Source organism: Miniopterus schreibersii, assembly GCF_964146895.1.
Source record: "Miniopterus schreibersii genome assembly, chromosome: 9".
Lineage (NCBI taxonomy): Eukaryota > Metazoa > Chordata > Mammalia > Chiroptera > Miniopteridae > Miniopterus > Miniopterus schreibersii.
The window spans coordinates 79,037,825-79,061,595 of NC_138118.1; the positions used below are offsets into that span (position 1 = coordinate 79,037,825).

Genomic DNA, 23,771 nt, shown 5'->3' on the forward strand with positions numbered 1-23,771 from the left:
CCATCAGAGCAGCTGCCTGTCTGAGCTGTGAGCCTGCAGTCATCTCCAAGGCCCATCCCGTTTCTGCAGGGACCACGCATGAATTGACCAAAGATGAATTTGCCTTTTATTGATCCTCACACAGCCCTTGTTTTAGCACAGGGCTAACCCCCCTTGAAACTTCTCTTCTGGGTCTTAAAAGGCCAACTCTGTGATTAGGACAATTCCTCTTCAGTCATTACCTGAATCCTTCCTAGGTGGCGACACCTAAGTGGCAGCCAGCTGCAGTAATAAAAGCCAAGGGACTCCTGTGCTGCCTTACTTTCTCCTCAACAGCCTCCTGATAGGTCAGAGAAAAATATCTCCCAGGAATTCATTTCTGCTGCGGCGCATGGCTGCCCATTTGAAAGAGCCTGAAAGTAATGACCTGTGTGTTTCTGTTAGACTCTTTCACAGGACTGGTTAACATCTTGACAGATATCATTTGGCGATTCACTGGCGACTTCATGGCACCTGATCTGGTTTGTCGAGTGGTCCGCTATCTGCAGGTATGTAGCACCCTCCCAACATGATGAGCTGACCCCCAAACCAGCTCTGGGATTCTTCCTGGGAAAATAATATAAAACCTCACACTCCCACACAGCAAACTGCTCACTTCCTTCTAGTTAAAAGGAAGAGCAACATTTGTAAGATTTTTAAATATATTTCTTTTGCTAAAAATAAGACCTACCTAAAGGAAGCGCAAATAAGCAATGATAAGAATTTCAACATTCATAGTTCAAGCCTGAAATAAAATTTCCAGGTCAATGTGAAGGCTTTTACATAGTCTGGCTGTCTCTGTCCATTCAGGGTGTTATAATAAATATACTACAGAGCAGGTGGCTTGTGAATGACAAACATTTATGTCTGGCCGGGAGAGTGAGATCAGAGCACGGCCTGGTGAGGCCGCTTTCAGGCCGCAGACTTCTCATGATGTCCTCGTGTGGCCGAAGGGGCGGGGAGCTCGAGGGTCTTCTATAAGGGCACTGATCCCATTTGTAAGGGCTCCACCCTCATCACCTAATCACTTCTCAAAGGCTCCGCCTCCCAAGGCCATCAAGTTGGGTTTTAGGGTTTCAGCATGTGAATTTGGGGAAGACTCAGACATTCAGACCATACAGAGCACTAGCTAACTAATCTCCAGGAAAATTTCCAATTTCGTTTTGCTTTTTTCTCCTCAAACTAACCCAACATTGGTAATTATTCTTTTTGGAAAATGTTGGCAGTTTGTTAGAAAACAGGTATTATCTCTAGCTGTTTTAACTTGCATTTCTCCCTAAATTGGACCTTTTAAAATATCTATTGGCATTTGAATTTCTTCTCCAAATTGCTAAGTATCTTTTTTCAATTCTTTTATAACCAGCGTACTTATTTTCTCAGTTATTGCTAATATCTCTTTTTAGATTAAAGACATTTACACTTTGCCCATTGAATATCCTTCAATGTAAAAATATAATTGTAAAAAATATATATTTGTTGTAAAATATTATCTATGTACCATATAGATATATTTTATTATTAACACATCAACCATGTATGTGACATAGATTAAAACACTTCAACCTAGTAAGGAAAGAATGGACTATTTTATAGCTGGTGTTAGGTTCGATGTACTCTACTCCTGCATTCTTGAAAAATAATTTTCCGTTAATATATTTTATTTCTGATGCCAGCACTTCAGGTCTAAATTATAGCTTTACAGAGGTACAATACATTTCTGGAAAAACTTACCATTAAACTCCATTTGTTAGTATGATTTTTTTGAATCTTTGCATCTATATTCATAAGTGAGAGTATGATTTACACTTGTTCTGTCATTTTCAGATCTTGGTAATGGAGTTTTTCCATCTTCCGAAAATAGAGAAGAGTTACAATTAAAAACCTCCTTCTGCGCTCTGAGCCTAACCTTGAAAGTTTAGTAGATGTGAAAGAGCCCTTATTTCTGTCTGGGGCTGGTATTTTCTCAGGGGAAATATTTTAAAACATATTGCTTCTCGAGGGTTTTTGCTTCCTTGTAGATAAATGTTTTCAACTGCTTACTCTATCAATTGCTGAGAAACAAATCACGCCAATACTTAGTGGCCCAAAACCATAAACATTTAATATCTCACAGTTTCTATCAGTCAAGAATTTAGCAACAGCCTGGCCTGGCACAGCTGGCTAAAGGCTCATCACAAAGCCCGCTCAGATGCTGCCCAGGGCTGCAGTCACTGGAAGGCTTGGCCTGGTGCACAATTCACCTTTGAGGGGGCTCGCTCACGTGGCTGGCACGTTAGTGCTAGCTTTTGACAGAGTATTCAGTGCTCCACCTGGGCCCTTACAAATATCCCTTGGTGTCCTCACAACATAGCAGCCACCTTTGCCAAGGATCAGCCCCCCAAGAGCACAGTAGAGACACATATCTTATGAACTCGTCTCAAGTTTGGCATCATCACCTCCGCAGCACTCTATGGGTCACAGGAGTCAGCGCTGAGTCAGAGTGGAGGTAACGGAACCGCAACAGGGAGTGAAATCAGGAGGCGAGGGTCCCTGGGGACCTCTTGGGGGCTGGCTGCCACCCTTCACTTAACATTTTTCAAAAACACATTATAACCTATGTTTTCTCTAATTGCTAACTTAAAAATATCTTTTTTCATCAGTCATTTTATTTTATTTTTTTAATTTATCTTCATTGTTGAAAGTATCACAGATGTCCACTTGTTTTCCACCCATTGATCCCTTCACCCTGCAACCCCAGGCCTTCCCCGCACTATTGACTATGCATGGGCTATGCATGTATGTGTATATGCATATAAGTTCTTTGGTTAATCTCTCCTCCTCACCCCTTCCATCTGAGCTTCATCAGTCTGTTCCATGCTTCTGTGTCTCTGGATCTAGTTTGCTCATCAGTTTATTTTGTCCATTAGATTCCACATATGCGTGAGATCAAGTGACACTTGCCTTTCTCTGACTGGCTTATTTTGCTTAGCATAATATTCTCCAGGTCCCTCCACGCTGTCCCAAAGGATAAGGGATCCTTTTTTTAAAATGTCTTTTTGATCCAGAGTTACGCATTTCAGTAATATCCCTTCTAATAGTATGTATAATGAATATCAAAATAACACTATATGTAAAATATATTCTAGTAACATAGTAAAGATGGCCGAATAAGAAACTCTGATGTCTCTACTCCATAAAGACAACAACAAAAAACTTAAAAAATTGTCAGAATCAAAATTTTAAGCACTCTGGAAATGAAACAAAGGTTTTTAACAATGCAGGAAGCATTTATTTTAAAAATGGCTGAATCTCAGCAAGAAAAATGGTATTTGTGGTGTTTTAGCTTCCACTAGTCTCATCCTCCTGTCTCCAGCTTTGTGGCTGCCTTGGAAATTAACGGCTTGCATTTACAGTGAAAACAAATCATCGGGGTGCCATTAGAGAGAGCAGAAGAGGGCCAGAGCTTTTTAAAGCCTCATTCCTGGGAAATCATCTTTATTTGATTGTCTGACTGTTCTCTGAAAGACCCCACTTGCAAAGCTGCCTGTATTTTACTTGATTCAGAACTCACCCATGTGAAAGTCCTTCTCCTGGAGGCCTTTGTCAAAAACAATTACAGGCAATTGATTAACCTGGCGGGTGCCTGAGGTATTGGATAAGAGCTGGGGGAAACAATAAACTGACCAGAAGCTTAAAAAAATAAGCTGACTTGACTTGGGATGGTGAGCACACAATGCAATATACAGATGATGTGCTATAGAATTGTACTCATGAAACTGATATAATCTTATTAACCAATGTCACCCCAATAAAATTTAAAAACAGATATAAACCAAATTTTTAAAAAATAAGCTAAGTAATGAGGTATTCAGGGCAGCTTTGAAAATCTCTAACAGAGTCCTGAGAATCTAGAAGACCAAGAGCATGCTCAGGACTGTGCCCATGCTCAGGAAGAAACAGAGAAGGCCCTGAGCTCTTACCTTTGGCTGACCTTGAAGCTTTGTGCAAGAGGGAAGTGAAGGCAAAGTCAGAGCCATCGGTTTCCTGGCTGTGTCAAAACTATGCCCCAACATTCACAAAGAGACTCTGCAATGACTGGAAGACATACTGGTTCCAGGCACCTGTTCATTGATTGCCACACTCCTGTGTGGGGTTTTGATAATGAGGGAGCCCCTGTGTGGGGGCTGTGAGTTTATGGGAAGTCTCTGTACCTTCCACACATTTTGACTGTGAACTTAGAACAACTCTAAAAGGTGTGTATTTAAAAAAAATGGAATGAAATATCCAAGAACTGTGGGACAATTATAAAATGTGTAAAAAATTGATTAATGTCATCCATTACATCAAAAAGGTAAAGGAAATTTATATGGTCATATCAATAGACACAGAACAGCATTTGAAAAAATTCAACACCCATTTGGCTTTTTTAAAAACTCAGCAAACTATGCATAGTGGGAAACTTCCTCAACTTAATAAAGAATAGCTATAAAAAACCCACAGAGAACAGCATACTTAATGGTGAGAGAGTTTTCCTCCTGGGGCTGAACAAGTCAAGGATGTTTCCTCTCACCATTCCTATTCAGCATTGCCCTGAAAGTACCACCTAATTCAACAGAACAAGGAAAGCAAATAAAAAGAATAGGAGTTGGAAAAAATTAAAAATAACTTTGTTCACAGACGACAAGATTGTCTACATAAACAATCCAAAATAATAAACAAACAACTATAGGACTATTAAGTGGAAATAGCAAGGTTACAGAATACAAAGTTAATATATAAAGTCAATTGTTTTTATTCATATATTAGCAATAAAAGTTTTGAATTTAAAATTAAAAACACATCTGTAATATTTTCAACAATAAAGATAAATTTGGAAAAAAATTAATAAATAAACTGAAAGGCTTAATTTAAAAAACAAAAAAAAACAAGAGCATTTATATTAGCACCAAAATACTAAATACTAAGGTATAAATGTAACAAAACATATGCAAGATAAACATTTAAAAACCAAAAACTCTGATGAGAGAAATCAAAGAACATCTAAGTAAATTTACAGGTATTCCATGTTCATAGATAGGGAGACGCACTACTGTTAAGGTGTCAATTCTGCCCAAAGCGATTTACAAATTTGACGCAATCCCAATTAAAATCTCACCAAGTTATTTTATAGAAATAGATAAACACAAGTTTATTTGGACAGGCAAAAGGCACAGAGTAGTCAACACGATACTGAAGAAGAAACACTCTGGAAGACTGACATTATCTGATTTCAAGACTTACTATAAAGCTACAATAATCAAGACAGCATGGAACTGGTGAAAGAATCAACAAGTAGATCAATGGAACAGAACAGACACCAGAAAAGATGCACACAGCCAGTTGGTCTTTGACAAAGGAACAAAGTCAGTGCAATGGAGAAAGGATAGGACCTGTTAAAGAAATGCTGCTGGAGTCAATGGGCATCTATCTACATATACAACATTAGGGAATTGCACATTAGAATGACAGTGAGATACCACTACATGCCTATTAGAATGGCCAAAAACCAAAAAACTGATCACATGAAATACTAGAGAGAATGTAACAGGAAGTCTTTCATTCCTTATGGGAATGCAAATGGTACAGCCACTTTGAAAGATAGTTTGGCATTTTCTTATAAAATTGAATATACTCTTACCATACTATCTAGCAATTGCTTTTATAGGTATTTACCCAATTGAATTGGCAACTTATGTCCACACAGAAACCTGCACAAGAATCTTTACAGCAGTGTTATTCATAATTGGCAAAAACTGGAAGCAAGATGTTCATCAAAAGCTGAATGGGTAAATAAACTTTGGTTCATCCATGTGATAAAATATTATTCAGTGATAAAACAAAAGGAACTATCAAGCCACACACAAAAAAAATAGAGCATAAATAGACTATGGTATATGCATATAATGAAATACTATTCAGCAATAAAAAAATGAGCTTATTAAGACATGAAAAGTCATGGAGAAATCTTAAATGCACACTGCTAAGCAAAAGGAGCCAATCAGAAAAGGCTACATACTGTGTGATTACAATTACTCGACATTCTATAAAAGGCAAAACTATGGAGACAGTAAAAAAGATCAGTGGTTGCCAGGGATTTGGAGGCACTGAATAAAGTAAAAAGCGTGGGGGATTTTTAGGCCAGTGAAACTTTTCTGTATGATGCTGTAATGGTGGACACAGGATAATAAGCTTTTGTCAAACCCAGTAGAATGTACACCAAGAATGAACCTTAATATAAACCATGGACTATAGTTAATAATAATGTGTCAATATTGGTTCATCAGCTTTAAAAAATGGACCACACTAATGTAAGATGTTAATAAATAAAGGGGGGAGTGGGGCTTAATATGGGAACTTTCTGTACTACCTGCTCAATTTTTTCCATAAATCTAAAATTGTTCTACAAAAATAAAGTACATTAAATTTTTTAAAGTCAGTCCAGGGATCCTCTTCCTTTAAATCAATCCAGTCTGGCAATTTAAAAAATAAAATTTCTCTAAATTTTCTCTAAGTCTCACATCTCCACAAGATTTTATTTGGTTTCATATTTCCTAGGTCATTCTTGTCAGAATTGAGGGGTGGGATAGTGAGAATTCGAACATATGTCCTCAAACTGCCTTCTGTTCTCCAAATGGTAGCCCATATGTTGTTGATGTGTAGAATTTTCTTTGTTGACATTTATGAATCGACTATAATTGTACTTTGATTTCCTTCTTGACTCAAGTTAATTATAAGGGCATTTAAATTTCTAAGTGGTATTAAAAATACATACTACTAATTTCAGCTTTTGCTGCTTGTTTTAAATATGTAAATTGCCACAAGTTCCACGTTTTGGAATCTATTGAGGGTTTTTTTTTCAGTTTCGTTTATGATTACAATAATGTGTTCTATTCTTAAAGTTCATTATTCTTAAAGTTCGTTATCTATGTGTTATTGTGTTTTTTTCTTCTGTAAAGCTCTGGACACTTCAGTAGTTTATATTTAGTGTTATGTTACTTGTTTCATATTAGCTTATTAATATTCTCTTGCCATGAAGTATTGTATCTTTTATTAATATAGATCATTCCTTTATCCCATGCAGTGCTGTTAGCCTTAATTAGTCTAAAGGTAGCACTGCAACGAATGCCTCCGTCTAGTTTTTAGTTGCTTGACCTACCTTTGGCCATCACTCCATTTGTAAACTTTGACAATCATTTGGTTTTAGAGATTTCTCTTCGAAACAGGATACAGTTAGATTTGGGGGAACAATTCTGTAAACAGTCCATGTTTTAGTGAAGGAGCTCAAGCCATTTCTATTGCTTGCGACAAGTGATGTTTGGTGTTATTTCAGCCACCTCATTTTAATCTTTCCGTGTTAAACTTTTATCCTATTTACTTGTGTTTTCCTCTCTATTGGGTTATTAATTGTGGTAGACTGAAAAGTGGCCCCCAAAAGATATCCAAATACCTCTGAAACCTAAGCATGTTACCTTAGATGGCAAAAAAAAGGGACTTATCAGATGTGATTAAGATAAGGACCCTGAAACGGGGAGATTACTCTGCTTTATCCTGGTGAATCCAAATACAATCACTTATATCCTTAGAAGAGGGGGGCAGAGGGACATTGTAACCATGGACTCAGAGGAGGGATGGGTGTGGCCACAAGTCAGAGAACGCTGGTGGCCACCTGCAGCCAGAAAAGGCAAGGTACCAATGCTCCCCTAGAGCAAGCGTAGTCCTGCGAGCACCTTGATTTTGACCCCCTGTCACTGATTTTGAACTTCTGGTCCCCAAAAATGCAAGAGAATAAATTCATATGGGTTTAAGCCACAAAGTTTGTGGTGATTTGTTACAGTATCCATAGGAAACTAAGAAGATTTTTTTTCTCCATTTTTATTTCACTCTATGATAGCTTATCTTTAATTTTAAATTTAATACATCTCTATCAAAGTAAAAAGCAAAAGGGATGTCTGAATGTCTAAATGGAAATGTAACATGACTTCCTGCCTCTCCTCTCTCCTCTCACTCAACTCCCCAGATTTTTTTTATGAAATAGCTCGAAACTATATTCACTGTTATTTGCAAACATTGTGTTTTTCTGGCTCGTTGCTTACCGGGGCCATTATTATTCAGTCCCCTTCCTTCTTTTTCAGAAGGAAAAGCAATTCCCCATCGGCAGAAATGTTTCCTCAAAAATATTTTTCTGGAAGAGGGCGTGATGTTTTAGTCTCTCCTTCTTGTATAGCTAAGAATAATTCTGTGCTAAGAATAATTTCATAAAAACATATTTATAAAATCCTTGGATCATAATTTTCCTTTCGAAACTCTGAACAACATGTTTTTATACTGTTTTCCATTTAGTTTGTGGAGAAAAGCATGACAATTTGAGGTGCATTTTATTTAAAGGTAACCTTTAATGGTTTTTTACCCTGCCTGGATGTTTTAAGAGCCCTGAAATTAAATACCCTTTTTGACGGTGTCTCAAAGTAGCTCCCTTTTGGCTAAGGCGGCCTGTTCTCCGGGCACTAGTTAGCATCATCTTCCTTCCTGCTCCAACTGGAGCTGGTGTCAGCCCCTCACTCAGCACAGTCTCCTGTGCCCGAGACTCACGACCTCACCTCCTCGCTGTGGGACATCTACCTCCTAGAGTTTTGCCCTCAGGAGCTCCCTTTCCCATCCCCTCTGATGTCCCCTCCTCAACTGTGCGCGGCCAGCCCTAACAATTATGAATTCATGGGCCACACACAGAAATCCCAACTTTCTCTGGGGAGACAGTTGTCTGACTTTTAAAAAAATGTGTTTTTATTGATTTTTAGAGAGAGGGGGAGGGAGAGAGAGAGAGAGAGATAGAAACATGGATGAGAGAAAAACATTATCGAACAGCTACCTCCTGCGCGCCCCTGCTGGGGATGGAGCTCAAAACCCAGGCCTGTGCCCTGACCAGGAACCGAACCTTGACCCCCTGGTTCCTGGGTCAGCCCTCAACCACTGAGCCACACCGGTCGGGCGGTTGTCTGATTTTTTTGGTTAAGCTCGGCCATCATTTTTCTTTCTGTCCCTATATCACCTTCTTAGCAAGAAGAGAATTTCTCCTTATATTCCTCACGGAGCCGTCAATCTCTGATCAGTCCTCAGAACCCCCTCCCTGAGACACCTTCCGACATATTGGTGCTGAGATGCCTTGTGGTGGTGTTATAGAAATACAAATAATAAAGCACAGCAATGGAGTTGCTTGGTATTTGTTTGATCCAGGGGAAAAACAAAATGGTACAGATTCAGACAGAGGTTATTGCCAGAGTCATGTTACTTCTATTTCATTTTAGAAAGACTCAGACACTCACCCCTCGGCGTCAGTCTCCTTGTTTCTCTTCTACACGCTCTGGATTTGACCCGAAGGTTGTGAAGCAGAGATGTGGCTGGACTCCTAGTAGAAATGAGGCTCAAAGTTAGCTGACAGTTTTCCACCCTGTTCATCCTGCCAGAGCTATTTCATTTAATTACATTTTTGAGTATGCTCTTCACATAAGAGATATTAAGGTCTTATGTCCCAATTTCCTTCTCTGCAGAGTATGCAAATAACAGTGTACACAGGATAATTAAGGGCAGGAGTGAGGTTAATAAAAGGGGAGGGAGGGGAGGGGAAGAGGAGACCCAAGGCCCTACCACGGGGAACAGCTCTGCTGGAGAAGTAGATGAGGAAGGGGAGCCCCGAGTGTCAGCTCAGATGATGCTAAGGGATTTAAACCAGCGCATTTCAGCCAAAGCCCTTCTGTCGTCTCTCAACAACTCCCACAGATAAAAGGCAAATGAACTTTTCGTATCTAATTATTCCAGAATGTCCACTGTGACAGAGAAAATTAGATTTGGCTTTAAAAGTCAATCACCAACAAATGGACCATGCAGATGTCCAAAGAGGGACTGACTCTGAAATGTGGAGTCTCCACGAAGCCAAGCGAATGAGTGAGCCAGTGTGGGCTGGGAGCACTGTCAGCCGTCACCACTAGCCACGCGACGTCCGGCGTCAGGAACAGCAATGCGCCTCCGAGAACGGAAGCCAGTCTTCCTCTCCCTACCCCAACTCATCCCTCCCTGGGTTCAGCGCCCAGGTTTCCAAACAGTACAGAACACTCCTCTTCCCACCGCGTGCCTTCCCTCGCCTCGGTGGTCACACAGCTCCTGTCATTTCTGTCATTCCACAGGTTGTGCTGCTCTACGCCTCCACCTACGTCCTGGTGTCCCTCAGCATAGACAGATACCATGCCATCGTCTACCCCATGAAGTTCCTGCAGGGAGGTGAGCTGCCTCACCCAGCTGCTGCTTCCTCGGGAATCACCTTGGGGGAGGGTGGGGTTGTTTTCACCGGTATACTCTTAATAACAATTCTCCCCCCCCCCTTTCTCTACCTCCTCCTTCAATTCTGGGTCTGATTGTCTCCAAAAAATGTAAAAAGAAAGGTTGGTGCCCGGGGAAATGCTGGTGGTTCCCACAGGTCGCCAAGAACTGCTGGGGAATGTGGTTTGATGACCATTTACCTTGATGCTAAAGCCTCTGGATTTTTCCTGTAGAGCAGTGTTGATGCACATACCAGTCCAGGAGATGAACACTCCCACTTCAACTTGTTCATTTTCCAGAAACAACACCTTTCCCTCTTCACGCCCAAGCCCCAAACCATAGAAATCATTGGAAAGATGTTTTTAACTGATAATCATACTGGAAAGAAGGAAAGCCCTCCTTGACCCAGGGCTAGTGAGGAATTCCCGAGAAAAGGAAGCTCTGGGGCGGAGGAAGGCTGGGACTGTGCGCCCCATAACACCCACAGGTGATGCTGCAGCAACGGGGGCGCGGCTGAGTGCTTCCTGAGTAGATCGTGTAAATGCCCAGGGCAGGAAGGACTCCGGCAAACCTCAGGGAGATCCCTGGAGCACAGTGAGGAGGGCTCATCACAGCACGTCTCCCTGCCTGCCGCCCTCCCCCTACCCCCAAGGATGGAGGCCTCTGCTTCCAGAGAGTGGGGTGCTGGATTTGAAGAGACCGAGTGGCATTCTTGGAAGCCATGATGCCCTGGAGGGATGGTGGGCACCTAATCATGGGACTAAGTTCGTTACTCTGCCCACGGCAGAGCCCACCCTTCTCTAGGCCCCTGAAAGCTAAGAGTACAAACCCAACATTTAGTGACCCTTACTACACTCTCCAAGCAGGCTGTGAAAACTGATAAAATGAGGACCCTAACATAAAATCTTGACTACAAGGTGTAATCAAATCTCATTAAAAATGTGACCAAAGCCCAGCTGTGGAAAAGAGATGATGTATTTAAAATATCGTTCTGCAGAATTTACATCCCAGGAAATAAAGTTAATAGAGCGAGCAGAACTTTAGAATAAGTAGAATTAATGTCATCAGATACTGTTGAATACATCAGAGAGTATTGGAACAGACACTTAGGCAACTTAACGATATCTAATTAAATATAAAATGTGTAGCCCTTTGACTTAGAAATTCTGCTTCTTGCTATCTTCTCTGGACAAACACCCACACGTGTGCATGTGTACGTGTGTTGTGATTTGTCACATTGCTGAGAATAGCAGGAATTCAGTGCTACCCTTGGTGTCCCTCAATGGAGGAATGGCTGGTTATCCTACAAAGAAGTTTCAGTGGCTTAGGTGTGTGGATTACATGCTCTGTGCCATTCATGACTCTAAATTCTTTACATATGTTAAGTACTTTAATCCTCACAACAGCTCTGTTTAGGTAGGTTCTGTTATTATCTGCATCTTCCAGTCTGGGCAGTTATAATTCAGAAAATAAAAGTAACTTGCCCAAGGTCACACAGCTAGTGGGTGCAGGAGAAGGATTTGAACTCACATGGTGTGGGTCTAGCTCAGCTGCCCTTGAATACTACATACCTGTCTCTCTCAATGAGGGTTGGTGGAGCCATGGGCAGCAATGTGCATTGACATGAAAATATCTGCATCTCGTTTTCAGTGATAAAACAACATGCAGAATAATCCATGCAGTGTGATCAGATTAATGTAAAGAAAATTCAAAGCAGTGCTACATATTGGGGCGGGGTGGGGAGAGAGAAGGAGAGAATGGAAGAAAAAGGGAGATCCCAGAATGATATTCAATTGCCTGCAAGGACACAGCCCACCTAGTCCTCACTTCTGCGGATGGGAGTTGGACGAGCCATAGTGACCACAGGGACTTACATGCAGGAAGGTAATCTTTAACCAGAAACGTATCAGTGTGTTGTGAGCAATTCAAAGTAATTTAAAAATAGAACTTACATCTGTTTCTTAGGCTTTATGTAGGGTGTGTGTGCATGTGTGTGTGTACCCAGAACCAAGCTTTCCGGACACAGCCATGCCCTAGTGATTATGGGGGAGAAGGGGGCAGGGAGTGGGGTGAGGAAAATGGGGGAGACATTCTAAGATACATGTACACAAAGGTGTGATACCCTTATTCATCCATCTATTCACTTGTGCCCAGTGGGCTCCTGGAAGGATTGAACATGGTCTATAAAAAGACCCTCCACCAAAGTATTTTAAGTAGGAGAGAGGGGAAAGTAAGTATCAGAAAACATGTGGGGGTGTCTCAGGACACCTGCTGGGGGTGGAGGGCCTGGGATCCACAGCCAGGAGGGGAACATGGTCAGTTACACATCTCCCCATATTCACTGGGTGAGAAAAAAATGCCACTGTTTAGCTCAGGACAAATATGATGTGCTCTGGGAGACACTGTGCAATATTCTGAACAGTGTCCTAAATTACAGGAAAGGCAGCGATGAATATTATAGTGTTCTTTTAAATATGTAAAGCCATTTATCTCCTCACTACAAAATTAATAGAGGCTCCACATAGGGTATATGGGACAGGCTGAGCTCTCCGATATTGTAAGGATGGATGCATTAATATTTCAAGTCCAGTGGGCAAATCAGGGAAGGAGGGAAGGAGAAATTGGGGAGCACAGACCTTATGCCAGGCAGTGGGCCAGCTTCGGGGCAAACATCCTCTCTTAACCCTCGAATCAGCCCCAGAGGGAGGGTCTGCGATCCCCATTTTACAGGTGAGGAAACTGAGGCTCTGAGAGATCCACAGCTCCTCTCGCACAGTGATCTTCTACTACACTAGACTCCAAGTGTGCCCCCAAAGAATGTTCCCAGATGCCCAGCCCTCCCTCTCTTCTCTGAGCAGAAAAGCAAGCCAAGGTGCTCATCGCCGGCGCCTGGAGCCTGTCCTTCCTGTTCTCCACCCCCACCCTGGTCATCTTTGGGAAGAGAAAGCTCTCCAACGGCGAGGAGCAGTGCTGGGCGCTGTGGCCCGACGATTCCTACTGGACCCCGTACATGACCGTCGTGGCCTTCCTGGTGTATTTCATCCCGCTGACCATCATCAGGTAGGCCCGCAGGCCAGGCTCCCTCAGGAGCGCCCCGGCTTGCCACCTGCCACTCTCCTCCCCTACAGGTCACTAACTGTTTCTCGTGGCCTTGGGGGAACTGGCGGGTCCACACAATTTTATCGAAAGCTTGTGCTAAGCCCAAATCCTCCAAAGGAGAGTAAGGGGCAGGGGATGAACCTTTTCTGAGTGTGTACTATGGGTTAGGTATTGTGCTAAGTGGCCAACGATTACCCCATTAACCACGCTTAACCCCATGAAAAAACTAAATGATAAAACTCAAGCTCAGAGAGGTTAAGTAACACACCCAGCATCACACAGGATTTGAACCCCCGTTTGTCTGATTTCATATCCTGTTCTCTCTGGGTATCTTTCAAATATAAGCATGGTACCAGTTTCAGGGATCTTATCATTGAAAAGTTAGACGTGCTTGAAACAAAATTGAATAAAAACCACAGCAACACAAAAAATATGCTAGAGTATGTGTGCAGGAAGTCAGGTAACGGTGGAGCACATTTCTTGGAAGCCACCATTGAAAGAGAGAAGAATTCAGACAGGAGAAGGGGAAAGCAGAGGACAGCTGGCTCCCTGGAGATCTGAGGTGAGAGTGAGTGTGGCAACAGGAAGGACAGGCAGGCAGAGCCAGTGGGAGAGAAGTTGACAAGAAGCTCTTTCTGGGTGGGCTGCAGCTTGGTTATGGAGCAACCAAGTCATAGGAGACTCCCTTTGTCCTGCGGCCAGTGGTGGGCCAGAGCTGGAGAAGACCACAGCCACCTGGACAGGGCAGGGTCTCCCTGGTCCTGTGGCAAGGTGACCTCTGGAAGGGTGGGTCTGCATGGGTGGGGGTTCAGTGTGCATGCAGGCCATGCTGATCCTGTGACTCTGCACCCTTTGAATATTCCCTTGAGTCTCTGATCAGTTCCTCCGAACTCATGCTAGTGGCATTGCTGGATTGATGACGCTCATCCTAAGACTGATGCATATTCATCAACTGTCCTCTAGGAAAAGGTATGTTCCTGCCAACAGCAAGTGAGAGCTCTGGTTTTTCTTCCCCCCACCCGATGGGAGGTGGTACCGTTTCTTCATTAAATCTTTGCCAATCATGGAGTTTAAAGAGAAATGATCACATTGTTTCAACATGATCTCTTTGATCCTTCAGTGGTTAGGTATTTTCCAAGTGTTTTCTGATATTTTGGGAACCACTTGTTCTTGCTCTTTGCTCATCTCTAGTCTCAGAAAATACTAACACTGGAGAAATGGTATCCATCGCATAGTCCAGCCCCTGAATTTTTCACAAGGACAGACTTAGAGCTAAAAGAAGCAGGATGACCAGCTTTCCATCAGAGGTCAGGCTGGGCAGAATGATCCCCACGGGCCAGCTCAGCAGCCTTGCTGAGGTTGGAGGTTGTCCAGTCTCCTCTGCTCAGTCGATAAATTAGCATCGACAGTCCATTTCAACTCACTGTGCTCCCCTCCGCCAAGCTGAACTGGGGAGGAATCTTGGAGGAAAGATGAAGGTTATTTAGACAACCAATTAAAAGCAAGTCATAGTGACGTTAGAAGGGGGGCATGGGTGAGGAGAGATGCCTGCCCCGACCCCGAGAAAGCATTTGGAAGGAAGCAGCTCAGGCCGTCAGGGGACTGACGGGTCAATGTCAGCGGCGGCCGCAGGTCCCTGCTTCTCTCCTGATTGATTTCCTATCAGCTCCTGACGTCAGTCAAACCCCTTGCTCAGCAGGGCGGGCACTGTGTGAACCGTGCGGCTGGCACTGGGCTCTCCAGCCAGGTCTGTCACGTGGATCTCTCACTATCTGAAATGTCCCCCATTAATTTGGCCCCTTCTTCCCACCAGCACTTCTCCTCAAACTTGCCTACAGCCCAACTCCTGTGTTTTTGTGCTGTCCTTGGACATAGCAAAGCATAATTTGATGATTAAAGGGGGTGATTTCAAAACTGGGTTTTACTCAGCCCTCATCAAGCAACTAAGGGCTCCTTAAATCCTGCTCCCTGCTTCCCGCCCAGGCAGAACCAGGACTATTCCGTGACCTCCCTCTGCCCGTGAGCTTCTCTGCAGTGTCCCATCTGCTCAGTCGTGACCTCCACTCCTACGCAGTCAGGCCCCTTTGTCAGAGAAGGCGCCCCTCTCTGGTGGGTGTGGCACCCTCGGCCTCCATCACCGCCTGCTCCCTTCTTGCAGCAAGACCAGGGTCAGAGGGAATTTCCCAACTGCTTCCTGGGACAAGTTGCTACGATTTCGTATCTTTCAGAGCTGAAGTTCAACTCTTTTTTTCTTTCTTTCTTAACCACACTTTGGCTCCCCGAGCTTGATTCTGTTGCTTGTGGTTGTTTTAGATAAGATTAAACTTTTTTTCCCCCTTAGGAAATTGCCCCTTCCACATACTTATCTATGCTTTGATTTAACTTTTCTATGATTTATTACATTAATTATTTGAAAATAATTTTAGTGTTGGGAGTATGTTAAATATATCACTTTAAGAAATATACTTGATCCAATTTACCAATTGTCCCAGTGTCACTCACTTTTGGTGTTAGATATGAATTAGAGATCTGTTAAATCTGGTTTTTTAATACACCATCATTTACCCCCAACACCACTTACTGAATAATCTTATCTTTTCTCCATGGTATGAAATGGCAATTCTATCAAAAACATTTATATTATAAATACTGTTTCTGAACTTTCAGTCTATTTTGTTTTTATTTTATGTATTCTCTACCTTGAGAGAGACCCCTTATACAATAGCCTTTTAAATGTGTTGTAAATATTTCCCCAGTTTGCCATTTCCTTCCTAATTTTGAATATGTTTTACTTTATTTTTAGTTAATAGCGATCGACATACTTAAGGAGAGAACACACAAATAACTGAGTTAGTGGCCTTTCTGCCTCTGATACCACATTGTTTTCATTATCGTAGCTTTATATACATTAATATCTGCTAGGACAAGATCGCTGTCCCTTTCAGGTCCCAGCTGTTTCAGGAGAAGCTGGGGCCACGCTCCGGGCACCGGGCCCTCCAGCCACGACAAGCCTCCGTTGCCCCTGACACCCCGCGTCCTCTCTCCGGCTGCCTTTGTGAGCATCACCCTGCGCTGCTCTTCCTCCAAACCCCCCCCACCCCCCATCTCCCCCCCAACCCCCACCTGGCTTCCGGCAAACTGCTCCCCTCCTCGGCTCTCACATCAAATGCCAGCTCCACAGGGGGCTGTCCGCCCCGAGGCCGAGCCGTGCTCACCGCTTGGACCCTCAGCGTGTCCGGGTCGCCATGAAGGCTGTGAGCCAGTGTCACTGCGGCCTGTGTGGCTCTCTCTCGAGTGGAGGAACTGTTGTCTCTTAACTTCTGGATCCCACATACAGCATACAGTGGGCACTTCGTAAATGTCGGGGTGAATGAACGGCGCAGGCCCGCTGACCCGCTGCACGAACCACAGGACACGGGGTCTTGTCACTGTCTCAGTCACTGTCACACACACACAACATGGACATTTCTGGCATATGGCAGATCCTCCAGGGAGGGAGGGAGGGAGAGAAGGAGGCGGGGGGGAAGGAGTCATATTGTCTGGCAGACTCATGAGAGAGCTGTGCATGAACAGATTTAGCTGATCCGTCATTAGTTAAATCAGGTTCCCAGGACCTGAAATCATAGCGAGTGACAATCAAGTCAACACAATGTTTTTCTGGGTCAACACAACTTCCGTTGTTTCCAAATTCACTTGTCACCGCTGCCTAACTGTGGCTGGGAGGTCGTCAGACCCGGCGTAATTGCTGTGCTTAGCTGTGGCTATTTCCCTGCTCCCTAACTGATTCCTCATCCCACTGTCGTCTCCTCTCCGTGACACCAAGACAGCGGCTAAGGATCCACGCCCGACCACCGCGAAGGAGGAGGCGGGGAAGAGCGCGTTTGCCGTGGAGCACCGATTCCCGTCGTTGAAGCGAATCCATCTGTTTTGCTTGGGGACTGGGGGTCACACTGGGAAACCCATGCGGAGGCCGGCACAGGCCTGTGGAGCGCAAAGCCCTGTGGAGCTCAAGGCCAGGGGCCCAGGGGCCCAGGGGCCTGGCCAGCACAGCCCATGGGCGTGAGGTTCGAGACCAAGGACGACCCACCACATCCGAGAAGGAAGTGACTTCCTGTCACTGTTACTTCTGTGCCTCTTTCCATTCACTCATTACTTCTAGAAATACCTGAGGGCACCCACCCTCCGGCAGGCTCTGGGCCAGCAAGGGGGACACAGAAGTGACCAGACATACGTGGCGTCTGAGTTCACGAACCTTCTTGTATGGCAGAGGAGGCAGCCGACGGAGAGAGGAGTTGTAACACGGTGATGAGTGTTACTGGGGGGTGAACAGAGGGTCCCAGGGGACCCCAGCAGGGGGTGCTGGGCTGGTCGAGAGCATTCAGGGAGTAACTGGCACTACAGGGCATGTGCAGCCCAAGTGCAGCCTGTACCCCGCCCTCGCTGCGAGCGAGACAGCCCGCGTGCTGGCTAACAAGCCTGCAGGCAGAGGGCCAGGCTCCGGCCCCCTGTGCCAGCCTCCAGCGTGTGACCTCCGGTCGTGGGAGCTCTCCAACCGCAGCCTTCCACCTGGAAGACACGCCAGCGCCAGCGCCAGCGCCAGCACCGGCCGTATGAAGTTGCCGGAGGGGTCAAATGAGAGAATTTCCCTGAAGGGTTTGGCACAATTATTGGTTGACTGTGAAGGTGAGCAAATCACTGTTACTGTCTTCACAGCATCACACCCGGGCTTTGGTGGCCAGTCTGGTCTCTGACACTTCGGCCTTGTCATCCCCACAATGGGGACAATAAACTCTTCCCCCCATTGTTCACATATAAAGTCACAAAATAAGAACTTGTAGGAAACAAAAACTGTAATCGAGATGTGTTGAGCACATACCACACGGGGCCCAGCACCCTGTTAACCGGTGGAGTTAATGAGACAGGGTGTCGGGCACTTTGCAGAGGGACCGGCACAGAGCAGGGCTAACGCTGCCAGCTTCCCTCCTGAGCACCCCCTCGTGGGCACTGGGGTGAGAGGCGAGGCACATGACTGTTCCCATCCAGGATTCCTGCACCAAGGAGCTGCAGTTGCTTCTGGAGTGTATTCTCACTCCCTAACTTTAGGCCACACCGTGTAGTCATTTCGCCCAGAGACGGAATAAAATCCCAGGACAACGGAGCCGGCACACACTCCCAGGGTGGTTACCATCGTTCCTTCTGCCCAGCGCAATAGCCACCTATCTATTCTCAGCTTTTAAGTTCCCATTCCACACGACAGTCAGAGCCATCGGTTCATTTGGAAAATCGCTAAGCATACAGCAGAGTGTGAAATGAAAAACAAAAATATTCCTCCCACTTCCCCCTCATCCCACTCCTCAGAGGCAAAGAATTTCTTGTATATTTTCCCAGGACGGTTCAGCTCAGGTACCAGCCCCTACATCTAGATAGAAACAACGCATCCATACCGAAAAATGTGTGACACTGGAAAAAACTGTTAATCCATCATTTCACTTTCCCGATTAGAGCCCGTCGGTACATTTCCACTGTTTCAGGATAAAGGTCATGACCTCTAACTTGTGTACAAGGCCGCTCTCATCTTAGGTCACACCCACACTGTCTGCACGCAGGCTCAGCCTTCTCGAATGCGCCATCCTCCCTCCCGCCTCGGGGCCTTTGCACATACTGTTCCCTCTGTGTGCGTGATCACTCCCCTCGGCATTTACACACCATTTAACCCTTCAGCTCTCAGCTGGAAGTTCACCTCCTCCGGAAGGTGTCCCTGACCCCAGAGCAAGTCAGGGCCCCTATTATATACTCGTGTATCACCCTACATTTTATCTTCATAGCATTCTGCTCCTTTGTAATCATATGTAGTATGTTATGTGAAATATACTGATGTATTATATGATGTGTGTAATTTACGATTCTGGGCAGGAAGATAAGGTGAGGAAGGCGGAGGAAGACGAGGGGAGGCTCTGGCTGCCCTGCTGAGCCCAGGGCGTCCTCTGCCCTGGAGCCCCAGCCCCGACGGTGCTGGGAGCATTCACAGGGGCAGCAGGGGGGAGGTCTTCGAGGGTTACGGCAATGATCAGGCAAGAGACCATACGGGCGCTCGCTTGGGCAGCAGGCATGGTGAATTAGAAGGGACAGGGCAGATGGGCACGGCCTCTGGGTAAGAGTGCCATCAATTCCGGAGGCTGGCCATGGTTTTGTGTTCAGGGGGTACAGAGTGTCAGCCTGGGAAGATGGAAAAGTTCTGGGAATGGGCAGTGGTGATCGCACAGCAACATAAATGTACTTAATACCACTGAGCCGTCCACTTAAAAATGGATAAAATGGTATATTTTATGTTATGTTTATCACAATGAAAACTCACCAACATATATAAAAAGAGGTTGTAAGGGTTCTGAAGAGCAGGGATGGAGGGCGGGACAGGCAATGGGGACATTTTGAAGGGACAATGCACAGAACTTGCTGATTAATTAGAAGGAAGGGATGTGGAAGAAAGACATACAGTTCCGAGGTCTCTCTGATGCGCAACTGGTGCCCTCTGAGAAGTGGCCTGATTTGGGTAATAAGTTAAAGTGGCGCCCGACTTAATAGGCATTTTCCTGGCTCACAGGAAAGTTGGGACTGACTTTCTACTTGCCTGGCGGGTCCTTTCAAGATGAGGTGGGGTGACTTAGGCCTGAACCCCTAACACATAGGCCTTTTTTCATTTCCACCGTGTATGTGGTTGATGGTCATTAAATATTTGAATTACTGATCAATTGTCAATAAATATTTGAATTACTGATCACTTAAGTAGTGGGCTTGCGATTGCAACACACAGCACTCCCTGTGGCTGTAGCCTTTCCTTGCTGTCCATTTACCTGGGGAGAAGTTTCCCGGCTCTAACAAATGCTCAGCCTAGAGGAAGAATAGACTCGCTGGTCAGGTTTGCCCTCATTTGTTTCTTCCGTGCAGACACACAGGTTCCAAAGAAACCCCTGGGCAGGTAAACGAGCAAAGGGGGGGTGTTCCGAAAAGGCCTCGAGCCTTCTCGGAGCGCTCAGAGGGGTTGGCTGAACAAGACAGGAAGAGCATAAAGAAGCAGGGCATTTTACCAAGTCATTAATTACGTTATATTCTAAAGATCATTAAAGCAATTAGTGCTTTGTCAGCTGCTGCAAATGGGAGCTCTGATTTCTCTCTTAACCAGTGGCTCTCAAGAGGGAAGTTGGTGTGGTTTTAAAATAAAGTGGTGCTTCCTCCCCAAGTTTTTAGTGGAGATACTTAATATATTTGAAATGTCAAATAACACGAAAGAAAGGCATTAATTTTTATATTTACCAAAGGGGACATCAGGCACAAATTTTGCTGCTGCTTTTGAGTCACTGACACGTTGATTTCCTGTTAGGCACAGGTTACATCCCAGGAGAGTAGATGTGGTGTGATGTGAAAAATGGGGAAGAAAGAGGGACAGAAGATAACATTTACTGAGTCTAATTTTCAAGCACTGTGCTCGGCACTTTAAATGTTGTCACATTTGATCCCTAAAAAATTCTCAAGAGGTTTGTATTGTTAACTCCATTTTACGGTTTCAACTGGGGCTCACTGTCTGTTCCTTTGGGCTGCTACAACCAAATGCCACAGGCTGTACACAACAGAAACGCATCTCTCACGGTTCTAGAGGTTGGGAGTCTGAGATCAGGGTGCCAGCAGGGTTGGGTGAGGGCCCTCTTCCAGGTTGCAGGCTTCTCTCTGTGTCTTTACATGGTGGAATGGGCTAGGGTCTCTCTTTAGAAGGGCACTAATCCCATCCATGAGGGCTCCACCCTCATGACCTAGGCATCTCCCAAAGACTCACCTTCATATACCATCACATTGGACATTAGGAAGTCAACATATGAGTTTTGGAGGGACACACAGAGTCAGCCTATATCACACAGTGTATTTGTTATCTATTGCTTGATACATGATCATGAACCTGGTGACTTAAGCAACACACTTTATTATCTCATATGTCTTGTGGGTCAGAAGTCTGTACACGGCTTCTCTGGGTCATCTGCCGAGACAAGGTGACCATCAAGGTGTCGGCCGGGGCTGGGGTGCCCATCAGAGGCTCACTTGTAGAAGGATATTATTCCCATCTCTCATGGGGTCTTAGCAGAACTAATTTCCTGGGGCTGTAGGACTCACGGTTCTGCAGTCCCAGAAAATTGATTCTTCAGAGCAAGGGATGAAGACAGACGCTAGTAAGATGCTACACTCTTGTGTGATCATGAACATCCCATCGCCTCATCCCAATGCACCAATTAGAAGCAAATCCTAGGTCCCGTCACATCCAACAAGAGAGGAACACACAGAGGCCTGCACACCAGAGGCAGGGATCACGGGCCACAGGAAAAACTAAAGCCAAGGTCATACAACCAGTAAGCAGTAGAGCCGGTTACAAATCTAAATCTTCCTGACCCTGAGCGCTGTGTTTGGATGCTAACCTCAGCTCTACCTCTAACAACTGGGGTGATCTTAGAGAAATTTAACTTCACCAGCCTTAGTTTCCTCACTTAAAAAAGAAGTAGCCACATTCAGCTGACTTCCTAGGGGCTTTCCGTTTCCATCTGCTGGGATTCTAGAATCAGCAAATACAGGGCGACCCTCCCTCCACACCTCACGCTCAGGAGGTGGGAGTGGTCCTCCCCCTGTGTCTCCCGGGGGGACCCCTCAGCCATTCTCATCTTACCTGTGCTCCTTCCCACAGCGTCATCTATGCCATTGTGATCCGAACCATTTGGATTAAAAGCAAAGCCCAGGAGACGGTGATTTCCAACTGCTCAGGTAAGTCTCTAATCTCGGCTCGTTTTGCCTCCTCAGAGGTTTTCCTCTGGCAAATATGAGCTTGGGCTCTGGATACAACGAGCCTGCACTGATATGTCCAGGCCCAGCGGGCAGCTCAGACCCCCAAGTGGCTGTCCCAGGCAGGCCCTGCCTTCTCCCCCGGCGTCCCTGGAACTGGGGGGGACTGCGAGCCTGGCCAGGCTGTACCAGCAGAGGGTCCCGCCAAGCAGCCTCTGAGCCAGAATGCGGGGTCACCCCGGTCTCTCGGGCCTGGTCACGAGGAGGACACTGGGATGAAAAGAGAGGACTGTCCAAGAGAACACCTTCCATTCACCGAAACACCAGAGTACACATTTCTAATGGACTTAGTCCACAGACCGGGAAAGCCGCCATCCATCCTCAGGACAATCCTGGACCCTAAGCCAGTCGAACATGGTTCATGCTGTCCCCCTGTCCCAACACAACAGCTCCCCCAAGACAGGCCTGAGGTGGGCACTGTTAACCACCCCCACCCCACCCCACCCCACCCCACCCCAATCCCGTTTCAGTAAAACTGCACCCAGAGCACCTACCCGGCTTGCACTGAGGTGGTTAGAGCCGGGCCTGGGTCTCGGGTACAAGGGTTCTTCCCATACTCCCACAGGCAGCACTTAGTCACATGACTACACCCTGCTGAAAGGGAGGCTGGGAAATGTAGTCCAGCTGCGGGCCCCGGGAAAAGGAAGGGATCTGACGAAAGCTGAGCGTCTCTGCCACAATGATTTCAGGCTTGTCAGGGGTCCTGGGCCTGCCCCAGCTGAGGAGCTGAGGAACAGAAAAGGCTTGAGCTAGGTGAGCTAGGTCAGACCTCCTCCTCGCTAACCGTGACCTCCGATTTGCCAGAAAGTAAAAAACAAAACAAAAACACCTAGCGAAGGAAGTGGCCATAGTTCCACAGTTAAGCAGATGAGACTTCATGTGCTAAAAATATGTACCATGCAGGTCATATTTGTAGATAAAGAGGCCATTAATGATCAGAAATCAAAAACGAATTTCAAGTTTTAAAAATTTTAGAAATCAGAAATACCTTCTAAAAACGTTTAATTTTTTAAATCCATCTGAAGTATATAAAAATCCCAACATATGAAAAATATTTACTCTAAAATATTACTCGGCAGACTTCCTCGTTAACAAATAAATCACCTGCACTCATTCAAGGGCCACAAATGGCTCCCCCTCCTGGCAAGGAATAAATTCTGCCTCATTTGAAAATCCCAGGATAACTGCCTTCCTGCCCCCCCTGCCCCCCCCAGTGACTCCTTGAGGGGCAAGATGTGGGGGGGAGGCTGGGAGCCTGAACGGGCCTCTTGGAACCTAGTTGCCAGCGTGGGCCCCCTAGGGACTCATACTTGAGCTAAAACAGCCTGGGGCGGTTTGCAGAATCTAATGGACCCGCTGCCTCCAGGCTGCCCAGCTATTAATACACAGTGACAGCTGAATTTAACTGCTCTTCACTCAGGCTCTGCGCCAGGGCCGACAGAATTAAT

General features: G+C 45.3%; 1 protein-coding gene across 1 annotated transcript in view; it reads left to right on the plus strand.

The window, feature by feature from the left end:
* NPSR1 (neuropeptide S receptor 1) overlaps window positions 1-23,771 on the plus strand; it is a 77,918-nt gene that overhangs the window by 45,495 nt on the left and 8,652 nt on the right. The window contains exons 3-6 of the mRNA XM_081146937.1: window positions 424-527; window positions 10,215-10,308; window positions 13,206-13,407; window positions 22,169-22,245. Coding sequence (XP_081003063.1) covers window positions 424-527; window positions 10,215-10,308; window positions 13,206-13,407; window positions 22,169-22,245 — 477 coding nt within the window. The remainder of the gene's footprint in view (window positions 1-423; window positions 528-10,214; window positions 10,309-13,205; window positions 13,408-22,168; window positions 22,246-23,771) is intronic.